General features: G+C 41.9%; 1 protein-coding gene across 3 annotated transcripts in view; it reads left to right on the forward strand.

Annotated features, from left to right (window-relative positions):
* The first annotated feature begins 3,940 nt into the window (after nucleotides 1-3,940).
* Nucleotides 3,941-12,014, forward strand: part of LOC123518555 (AT-rich interactive domain-containing protein 5B-like) — a 144,681-nt gene continuing 136,607 nt past the window's right edge. For all 3 annotated transcript variants that reach the window (XM_045279391.1, XM_045279393.1, XM_045279394.1), the window contains exons 1-2: nucleotides 3,941-4,029; nucleotides 4,249-4,506. In XM_045279391.1, coding sequence (XP_045135326.1) covers nucleotides 4,009-4,029; nucleotides 4,249-4,506 — 279 coding nt within the window. In that variant the 5' untranslated portion in view covers nucleotides 3,941-4,008. The remainder of the gene's footprint in view (nucleotides 4,030-4,248; nucleotides 4,507-12,014) is intronic.

Genomic DNA, 12,014 nt, shown 5'->3' on the forward strand with positions numbered 1-12,014 from the left:
GAGAGAGAGAGAGAGAGAGAGAGAGAGAGAGAGAGAGAGAGAGAGAGAGAGAAATATTGTTACTGAAATGTCTGTACAACTTTAAACTTAGCACAAGTTTTACCATGCCACTATCTGCTCATGTCTTATAAGTTGACTACAGTAAAGTCTGAAGCAGGTAAGAAAATGCATTTAGTGCAGTTAACATCTTGTCAAAACACAATTTGGGCCATGTGTGTTAGACTCTGTGGTGAGGCAGACAATACAAAGCCTAAAGGTGGGTTCACACATGTCAATTTGCGGCTGGAAATGTTGGCCACTAGAGTTCTCAGCTAGATCTTGGTGCCTAGCGGGTGAAAAAAATTAGCTGCAAAGACTGACATGTTGGTCTTTTCCTGCCGTTAGCGGCACTGCTTACATTGTGGCGTCAAGGGAGGTTAGAACATGTGGTTTCCTAAGGCAGAGAAGAAGATGTTGGAGCTAGTAAGAGACATATAGTATGTCTGGAACCTGAAAAATGAGTAGTAGAAAAAAGAAGGAAAAAAAAAAAAAAAAAAAAAAAAAAACTATGTAGAACTAGATTTGATGAGATTGTTGCCACTCTCCAATGACTGTTTTCCTCTCTGAAGGATGTTGTTGGAGGAGAGGAATGAGTACTTGTGATGATTCAATTTGAATGCCACTGTTCACTGTCTTTTGTTCAGATGAACACTTTTCTTAAAAGAAATGTAGGCCAACCAGCTGATACTTCCCAGCAGCTATGTGTGAACAGTCTGGCTAGTAGGGCTCTGTTGATACTTCTAGTGGCTAGCATTTACAGCCACAAACTGACACATACGAACCTGCCTTTAGAAATACTATTGTTCCTTAATAAAGACTAAGTGCCACAACTGATCTTGAAAATTTTGTGTTCATAAAGCTCAGTCATTCAAAATTTTCTGAGTACAGCAGAGATGGTGGCTGTACTTTGCTGTGCTATACTTAGAAAGACCATGGGAAATGACACAACACATGGCCTTTTCCAGATGATTGCTGCTTTTTTTTATCATTTCCTGAAGATCAAATACTAAATTTGATGTCTAATTTGTTGGAATGATAATAATGAGACCTGTGTACTGGACTGAGACCACTTTATGTATTTGCATGGTACATCCTCCTCCCATCCTGCCTCCTACATGATGGGGATATTGGGTGAAGTCCCACCTTAACACTTGACCATTTGAGTAAAACTACAGAACCACTGCTCCCCCCCTTTCCTCTCCCTTACCCCCTCCTCCCCCCCAACAAGCTTGGGGGACTGTGGGGAATTGGGGGTTTTGGGGGAGAGCCAAAAGAGGCGAGATATGGCGTTCCGGAAAAAAAAAATAAATAAATAAATATATATATATATATATATATATATATATATATAACCTAACCTAACCTAACTCAGGCTCAGTGTGCTCCAGGAAGCAAAACGGAAACAACAATTGTGGACTTAGATTCTGGTAGGTACCTAGAAAGTTTACTTTATTACTGTGGACATAATAAGGTTGAGCACTCACCAAAACTCTCACTGACGGTAAACACGTTACATATACTGCACTGTGCTATACGTATTATACAGATCGGCGTGGAGCAGTGATTCTAGAGAAGAACCCAAACTTTTTCTAGATGTTACCCACTTTTTATACAGAATACTTGTCTATGGCCTACCACCAACTGCTAATTATAACTCATGACTACAGTCATACACTCCAGTCCATATACAAACCACTCTAACAAACCTGTAATTTAACTGATTCCATGCAAGTAACTTATTTCCACTGGCCATGAAACTCCAATGGCTTTACTCACACATCATATACTCAGATTAAGGCCCCCTGCATTCTGCTACATGGCCCACCAGGGGGCCATAGCCCATAGTTTGGAAACCACTGGTTTAGGAGAAAAGGATAAAGATATGAGAATTGATGAATGAGTGAGGAGCATGTCTCCCCATAGAGTTGCATACATAACTTGATATCATATAGAACAGTACAGTTGCTCTCTTTCCATCTCACTGCATGGTAACAGGGATTTGTTGGCTCTCAAGTAGCAACAAGGGAGTTTGTGGATGGAATTGCTGAAGTTATGGTAAAATTTGACTCTTTCACAATTTGCTTACTACTTTTCTTGCAAACAGTTTCTACAAAATAGACCAAAATCTAAAAGGGAATAGTTTTGCCTCACAAGCAACACAGCAGCAACACTCACTCATGAAATTCTCCTCGGGGGAACTGGCTGCTATTTATCTGTGGCTGCCAGCTGGCTGTCACACACCACCACCTCACCTGGTGGTGTGCGCATCTTACCAAATTACTCAGAATAAGAAGCTCTATCTGATGAGAAAAACCTTGTTGAGACTGAAAAAATAAAATAATGCCGAAATTCTTCCACAACAGCAAAGTTAACAGGAAGTAACACTGCACCATGGCCAAGGCCACCACGCAATTGAGGTTAATTTCCTAATAAAAGAACGAGATATTCTACATTACTGTGCCTACCATGATGTCGCCTCATGCCAAGCCACACACCACACGTTGCCCCATACCCCGTGCACTACTCTGACCTGGTTCACAAGGTCAGTAACACGATCTGAACGTTTAAAAGGTAAACAAGATGACCTAGAAAATTTAGTTATGGGTTTCTCAGTGCAATAACTTTCCACGCTGAGTTAGTTAAGATTAATAGCCATGTTTATAAGCTCCAAAACATACGTGCACACCTGATAACAAGCAACCATAATAGGGATTTGTTGGCTCTCAAGTAGCAACAAGGGAGTTTGTGGATGGAATTGCTGAAGTTATGGTAAAATTTGACTCTTTCACAATTTGCTTACTACTTTTCTTGCAAACAGTTTCTACAAAATAGACCAAAATCTAAAAGGGAATAGTTTTGCCTCACAAGCAACACAGCAGCAACACTCACTCATGAAATTCTCCTCGGGGGAACTGGCTGCTATTTATCTGTGGCTGCCAGCTGGCTGTCACACACCACCACCTCACCTGGTGGTGTGCGCATCTTACCAAATTACTCAGAATAAGAAGCTCTATCTGATGAGAAAAACCTTGTTGAGACTGAAAAATAAAATAATGCCGAAATTCTTCCACAACAGCAAAGTTAACAGGAAGTAACACTGCACCATGGCCAAGGCCACCACGCAATTGAGGTTAATTTCCTAATAAAAGAACGAGATATTCTACATTACTGTGCCTACCATGATGTCGCCTCATGCCAAGCCACACACCACACGTTGCCCCATACCCCGTGCACTACTCTGACCTGGTTCACAAGGTCAGTAACACGATCTGAACGTTTAAAAGGTAAACAAGATGACCTAGAAAATTTAGTTATGGGTTTCTCAGTGCAATAAATTTCCACGCTGAGTTAGTTAAGATTAATAGCCATGTTTATAAGCTCCAAAACATACGTGCACACCTGATAACAAGCAACCATAATAGCCGACATTAATAGCAGACACGTTTTGAGGAGGCAAGGTATAGACTCACTTCATAGTAATACAAGACCATGGACCATTACCACAGACACTAAACCTTGCTTTGGGAATCAGAAGTGTGACACACACACACACACACACACACACACACCAAAGAGGAAAATATTTTCCTAAAAGGCTGGAGTGACGTACCTGAGCTCCGCGGAGGCCAAGTATAAACAAGAATCAGCTGATCACAGTGTTGGAACTCCCGCGTTTTTTACTCATCTTTTTTCAAAAGGTCACGCAGTTTTAGCATTCAAAATACACAAAAGTAAATTAAAAACCAGTAATCTTGGCAGGAACTGTGAATAGAGTGCACACTCTGGTCTGTATTTAAGGTATAATTGTTTTAAAAGAAGTGGGTGTCGTGTGGTGAGTGTAGGTGAAGTCCCGCCCCCTTGGTGACGTCACGGGGATCAGCGGTGACGTCATGTAATTATAGTAAATACAAAGTAGACGATGTGAGCGGCGCGCGTGGAGGTTACTGTGCAAATATTTCTCGTTTTACCATGACTAATCACAAGATACAGGTACGTAACCGGTGCCTGCGTGTGTCTAAGTGTACCGGCTGTGTTGTGTGAGAAATCTGTGCACATCCGATGCGTAAATGTGAAGAAAAGAGCAAAAAGGTGTTGTTTGGTGGGCCTGGTGATAATGCAGAGCAGGTCTGTGCTTGGCTGTGTGAGTGAGCCAAGGCTAAGGGACGTGATAATTGTCGCATTTATCCCTTTCTTCTCTCTCTCTTTCAGTTTGTGGGGGCGCCGTGTGGCCATCATGGCAATTACACATTCTACAAAGCTTTCAAATATAATCTACATGGAAACCCGAAAATTTTGTCCCTGGGGGAGTTTTTCTTCATCAAGATTTGGGAGGATGAAGAGATCATATCTATCGGCGAGGCTCAGTTACTATGGGAGGACCGCACTTCAGGCCAGATTCTCGTCTCTCTCAGGATATATTTCCTCCCGGAGAACACGCCTGAAGGAAGATGCGAGGAACATGGCGAGGTGAGTACAACAAGTATTACACCCACCCCTGACTCAGCCTGGGGAGTGAGGGGCGGCCAGCCTCTAGGTAGGTAGGTAGGTAGGGCAGGTATAGGCTTGGGTAGTGTCGCGCTCTCACCCTAATCATGCCCTCGTCAAGTGACCGAAGGATGTGGTGCAGTGAAGGATATTGGAGATATTTGAGCGATGGCCTTGCACTGGCCTGCCAACATTGCTGTTAGCGTGGTGTGGTGGTGGTGGTGGTGGGCCTTCAGGACTCGTGTGGTTTCATGAAAATGATCGAGTGATTTAATGGTTAAATGTTATTATTTCTTAAAGTGACATGTTCCGTGGCGCGAAGTTTCGCGTGGTGGTGATGGTGGAAGTTTGTGACTCGAAGGAAAGAAATAATAAAAAAAAGAAAGTTATTTGATTCATAGTAAATATTTTTATACAGTGATTTGGTGACATTATTTTACATTAATGGTGTGATAAAGATCTTGTGTGCACGTGTGCGTGGGAAAAAATAGTAATAATGCTATGAAAATGTGACAAGTTAATCCAGGACATGTTGAAGAGATGAGAGGAACAGAAAACCCAAGATTAGTGCTAAAGTGCTCCTGTCACCCCGTGTCCTCTTGACCTGCAGTGAAGATGTCTGTTGGAAAGCATTGCACTGACTGAAAAGTTGTCTTGAAGTTGCTACTAGCTTGGTGTGAAAGCTTCCTCTCACTTTATGATGTATAGTATCAGTTGTTTGTTGAAAGTAAGGCTATTCTGAGGATGAATGTGACGTACTTAATATAACAATGATGCAAGAAGTCATTACAAGCCATTACCGTCTATGAGAAGTGATTTTTAAAGTTTATGTTATTAGAAAATTGCAATTTGTAACGATTTTTTTCAAAGAAAGTTTCCCATTATTGTATAGAATTATTAGTGAACAGACGAGTGAAACGTTTATGAAAATACAACAATTTCAACAGTGATCGAAATTGAACTGATGAGGGAAAAAATAAAAAACGGAAAGAAAACCTACCTTGGGTGTAAAGGAAAAAGTATGAGAGGTACTTATTGATTATGAACTGAACTGGTGTGTGTGTGTGTGTGTGTGTGTGTGTGTGTGTGTGTGTGTATTAATTTTGATACATGTAATTAGTTGCATTTGATGGGGATGTTGAAGAGATGTGGTGAGATACACTTTACATAGGTACACTTAGCATACATTTTTTTTTCTCAGTGTGTGTGTGTGTGTGTGTGTGTGTGTGTGTGTGTGTGTGTGTTACCTGGTGTATTTGGTGGTGTCCATTACTTGGTGTAATGTCAAGTCTGGGTGGGAGTGCGGGATGTGGTTACATTGCTATGCATTACTTCTCAACACCAGTGAGGAGAATAATGTGTTTACGTCCACTGTATGACCTGTATGATTCAGAGAGAGAGAGAGAGAGAGAGAGAAAATCAAAGCAAGTAAATCATGTTTTTCTTTTAACAAATGTAAGCCGTTCACCCATTAGTAGCTGGTATGTAGCTGGTATTCATGGGTATGGTTTGATGAAGTTAATTAATTACTTTTACCAGGATGTATAAACTTCAACTTTTAATTATCTTGAGTGAAATAGGTTGTAAGGAAAGTATGCCAGAATGGCTCGTGTTTGATGACGTTATTGTATAGCAAGTAGATAATTCCTTTATTGATCTATGCATGCATGCATACGTACACACATACGTACATACATGTATACCTACATACATACATACACACATATACATAATTTCTACTGACAACAAAATGGACATTCTTTTATTGAAAAAGGTCGTGGTTTATTAATTTACTTTGCTTATTTTTATATTTATTTTTTCACTTATTTAGTATTTGTTGAAATGATAATGAATTGTAAATTGTAATCAGTAAGTGAATAGTGGAGGCAATAATACAGACGAGGCAGCACGTAATGGCTTGGACAGGCCCCGGGTGGTGCAGTAAATACCATGCCATAAAGCCACGCTACCTCATCACCATTATGTAATCACATGAACACCAGACAATAAGTTTGAACGAGATTAATGAATGCATGGACCCAGATAACATGCTGCGTGAGTGTACAGGTTATGAAGAAATAGTCCTGGAGGAATTCCGCTTCCCGACGCAACTCTCGGGGTGATGGGAGGGAAGTGTGAGCCAGCCAGACAAAATGGCCGGTGTAGGAAAGCTCTTCTCTTAACCCTACTAACCTTGGACTCATAGATAAATACATTTTTCTTCATATACACTTGTTTGTCTTATTCTGCGTACTTTTTTTTCTGTTATGTTATTTTGTTTGTCAGCAAGGGGAAAGCATTAAGCATTGTGGGATGTCAGTCGGGTGTTCATCTCCCCATGAATGTCATCAGGTCAGGAATGGCTGTTAACCTCACGCCGCCTTTTCGCTTTCCATAAAAAAGGAGGAATGAATGTTTGTGTGGCGCGAAGGGAAACATGTGACCTTGTTGGCTGCGTCACTGTTGGCGTGGCGAGTAGCTAACCCTCTCTTCTTCCTCCGTTGCTCCTTCTCTCCCACACTGTCTCTCTACCACCCACCCCTACCCGCTGCCGCGCTGCAACATGCCCTCTGCCCTCATTGCTTCACCTTGGCCCAGCCGTGAGACAGACAGGCCTACTAGGACAGCCAGCCGGCCTACCTCCCGCGATATTCAGTTTATCCACATCCCCTATTCGTATTTTGCTGGCAGTGGGTAACGACGAACTAACACCGGTCAGGGAGAGCGAAAGCCACACCATGCAAAGTGAGTCTTACAACGCTCTACCGTAAAGGTGCGCGCCGCTTTCTCTCAGTGTGACAGGGTTGCGCCCTTACGCCTTCGCCTTAAGGATATTTCACTTTTCTTTGTTCCTTGGGATGTGTTGAGCTTTGGATGTCGCGAGACGAGGTTTTGATATATTCGAAACAAATATGAGGCTGATTTTTTTTTTTTTTTTAACTTGAAAGAAAAGTCTGTATACGGTGAAGATGAGGCAAGCTTGATAGGGTGCGTGTGTGTGTGTATGTGTGCGAGGCGCAACGAGCGGCGGTGTGGTGTGTGGTGGTGGTAGGGTGCTCTGCTCTCCTCGGACCCCGTCACGCTGTGCGGAATGGCTGGTGTGAGGCTCGTCGTGGTGTGCGGCGTATTACTGGCGTTTTAAATGGCAGTCTAATTGTATGAATTTTACTCCTCATAATAACTGCTCTCTCTCTCTCTCTCTCTCTCTCTCTCTCTCTCTCTCTCTCTCTCTCTCTCTCTCTCTCTCTCTCTCTCTCTCTCTTTTTATATATATATATATATATATATATATATATATATATATATATATATATATATATATATATATGTGTGTGTGTGTGTGTGTGTGTGTGTGAGAGAGAGAGAGAGAGAGAGAGAGATGTATAATGGATATTACGCAGCCTACTGTAGACCATAGGATGATGTGCACCTAAGCTTTTTAAATATTTGCTTGAGGGACGGCATGGTGTGGCGTGGGAGGGGAGGAGTGAGGTGGGGTGCCTCCATCACGGCCAGCATCCTGGGTCGCCGTTACAGGCGTACCCCCAAGGCTGTGGCTGCCTCCTTCCCTCTCTCCCTCCCTGCCTGACGACTCTGCCCTGGGTAAACAACCACTGCTATAGGCCAGGTAATTTTACTACGCTGGCATTAACCTGTCCATGTGTGTAGGTTTATGCTGCTTTTAAACTCATTAGATTTTTTTTTTTTTTTTTTTTTTTTTTGTCGAAATAGTGAGAGGATGTTAGACTGAAATCTAATAGATTTATAAGCGTATTAGTATTGTATGTATCTTTATTGCTTATGGTGAATCTCTCTGTTTTGCATAGCGTTCGTCGAGGCGCCTGGTGCATTGTGTAATATAGTGGGAATTAATAGTCAGCACCATATCGGTTATTCTTTCCATGAAAGGCGTCACTTTTTTCACAGTTTAGATACGCCGTAGATATTTATTTATCAGGTTAGTTTGTTGGGACCCTTAACGCGAGGCCGTGAGTATATGGCATCATCAAGTGTTGGGGAGCAGCTCACTTCTATTTGTTGACGCTCCAACCAGTCTTCCTCTCCTCCCTCCGTCCCCTCCCCTCCTCCACACCGCGCTGCCTGCCTCCCGTGGTGATGTCTTGCTGCCTGGGGTGGGAGAAGGGGGACTGTTCTTGAACCCAGCCAGGGCCGAGGTGTTGCCATTGTCCCTCAAAGAGTTGAGCTTGAGATTAATGCAATGGGATTGGTTTGATTAAACGATGTTATACCGGCAGTGTTGGCAGCCCTCGCTGGGTGGGTCGTGGCCCAGTGAAAGGGTTGCCGGTTTTGTGTGTGTGTGTGTGTGTGTGTGTGTGTGTGTGTGTGTAAAGCCTTGGTGCGCTGTGAGCCCTTGAAGGCCAAGTTGTGCTGCTGCTGCCTCAAAACTGCCCTCTTAGAGAAGCAGTATTACTGTAGTTGGTCACAAGACAATGGGAAACGTTAAATACGTAGTAATAATGGTATTTATTTATTTTACACACCAATATGAGGCTGGTCAAAGGCTGCAAATATTTCTCTCTCTCTCTCTCTCTCTCTCTCTCTCTCTCTCTCTCTCTCTCTCTCTCTCTCTCTCTCGTGTTGTAATATATATATATATATATATATATATATATATATATATATATATATATATATATATATATTATCACGTATAATATCACTTCATCCCGCAAATCCCCGTCCGTACGCACGGTCTCCCTCCTCCACTCTCCCCAAAGCCACCGCCTCCCTCCCACACCCCCACGCGGGCCCGCCACAGCCAGCACTACCCGGCCCTGTCGTTCCCTCCCTCGCCTCCCCATCCCAACGGGTCCCCTTCTCCCCAGCACCCTCTCCAGTATCGTTTGTCCCATCCCTCCGTCCTCCGCCTCCCTTCCCATGCTGGACTGTCACTGCGTGTGCTGTATCTTGATGCATGGCTGGGGCGCCGTAAAACAAGGAATGCCACCCACAAGTTTACCGGTGGATCGGCATACACTAACACAAGCATTTCATTTATCACAGCAGAGAGAGAGAGAGAGAGAGAGAGAGAGAGCGTGTGTGACAGTTGTATGTTCTTATCGTTATATTTGAATTATTTTGAGAGAGAGAGAGAGAGAGAGAGAGAGAGATATTGTATGTAGTGGAGCAAGGTAAACTATATCTTATCTGAGTTGACGTTTTCTCTCACGATAAAGCAACGTCCAACGATTTGTCTTCTCTTATCACACACACACACACACACACACACACACACACACACACACACACACACACACACACACACACACGTGATAACAAACGGCAATATGAAAATTTTAAAGGTAGTTAAAGTAGTAGTAGTAGTAAAAGTAGTAGTAGTAGTAGTAACGAAACCATAATATTTGTATTCTGTTTATTTATCTTTGGTTCCATTTTGTCAGCCTCTCTCTCTCTCTCTCTCTCTCTCTCTCTCTCTCTCTCTCTCTCTCTCTCTCTCTCTCTCTCTCTCTCTCTCTCTCTCTCTCTCTCTCTCTCTCTCTCTCTCTCTCATCTTATCAGTCAAAACTGCCCTCGTGCTGAGTCCTAAATAGCTAAGAGCACCGAGTAGCCATAGGAGGCTGGGGGAGGGGGTTCTAGTAGGATCAGGAGAGGGGCGGGAGGAGACAGACTGCTAGAAGGGTCAATGTGAAGGGTGAGAGTCGGGGCTTCACGGTCGGACCTACCCTCCCTAGCCACACTCTCTCCTCTGTAAGTCTTCCTTCCCCGGGCGGTGTTTTGCAGGGTTGACTGGCTGGCTGGCTCGCTGGCTCACTTGCTTGCTGCGCGAAGTGAAACTTTCTATTATTTTTCTTGTTACGTTGCGCTGAAAGGTTGATAGGTGGTGTAGTTAGTTAGGAATATAGAAATACACAAGTATGTCACATAAGTTTTATGATTGATATTGGTTAGAATGTATTTCCATGGATTAGAATGTCACCAATAATGAGTCTACTGGAAGAGTGAAACTTTATAGTGAATTTTTTTAGTTCCTATATTGAAAAGTTGGTAAATGGTTAAGTGTGAATAAACTTGAATATAGCTAGTTAAAAGGCTGGGTATACCTTATTAGCATTTGCAGTGGTTAGAATGTATATTAGATAAACGCTAAGACAAAAACAAACGGTGTGTATCGTAATTCTGAACATAATAATTGTATAAATTTTTATTTCAAAGTGAGGTATGTACGAAAAGAAATAATAACATTAATAGTATTTGTGAAATAGGTTTCATTGCAAACGTTGGTATCTGATTATCACCTGTAAGAACGGGCGTGTAGTTATTATAAATGTAATAATAATAGACAGCCATTTTTATTTCATACCGTGACGTTAAAATTGGTAATACATAAACAAGTACATTAAGAAAGAAAAGACAGGTGGTTGTTTTAATGATAATGATAATGATAACAACATAACTTTTATATCACAATGAGACATGAAAAATTATAATACAATAGTGGTATTTAAAATTATAGCTAGCTCAGCCAAAGTTCCTAATAGATCCAAACATTAGCATACTGCGAGCAGGAGTGCGGCTGACCTGGCTTGCACAGATTAGGTGGCAGGGTGAGTGAGTTGACGTGACCTGGTCTATCATTGCAACACGTGGCGGGCGAGGTGGTGCTGTTAGTGGCGAGGAATGCCGAGTGAGTGCGTGTGAGAAGCTGGATCTGGTACTGGAAAGGCTTTACAACTTTTTTTTTTTCCATGATATTGGTGAATATACAGTTTGTTTAAATTCATCATTGATTTTGACGTTTAAAGATTTTTTTAACCCCCCCCTACACAATTTCCCGTATTCTAAAATTATTCTCTTAGCTATATTTGAAAAAAAATACAAAAGGTACGCAAACCAATGATGACTGGGTAATAGTAATGATTGTAAAATAAAATACGTAGTAATAATAAGGTCAAGAAAGATTACAATAATGATAATATAAGGAGGAAATGGCCAAGAGAACCAAAGAAAGGAAAAAAAGAAAAGAAAAGGGTGGCAGTCCCAAAAGCATGAAGAAATATCTGAAATTATGTACTTAAAAATACATAAGTATGGAGGGAGTTTCAGAGTTTGACAATGAAAGGGATGGAAAATAGAGAATAACTGGTTGACACTTGTACTTGGCTAAACCACCTCACACTCACCTTTCCCTGTTCTTTCGTCCACCTCCATAATATAAGACTAACCAGTATTCTCAGCCTGTCATCCTTATTTTTGGTGAATTATGGAGCCCCCTACCAGCTTCTGTACTTCCTCTAGTGAATGTTCTCAGGAGGATGTCTCAAAACACTTTTCCAACCTTGGATAATCCCTTTTGACTATTCTTCAGGGACTGGCGCTTAAGCGGGGTTTTTATTTATTATTTATTTTTTTTACTCTAGTTTTTACTTAGGTCTGAGCTCTAACATAAAAAAGTGATGCGTGCACTGTGACGTTAAGAATCAAAGTATTCTTGCTCAATAACCTAGTGT

This window comes from Portunus trituberculatus, chromosome 44, assembly GCF_017591435.1.
Source record: "Portunus trituberculatus isolate SZX2019 chromosome 44, ASM1759143v1, whole genome shotgun sequence".
NCBI lineage: Eukaryota > Metazoa > Arthropoda > Malacostraca > Decapoda > Portunidae > Portunus > Portunus trituberculatus.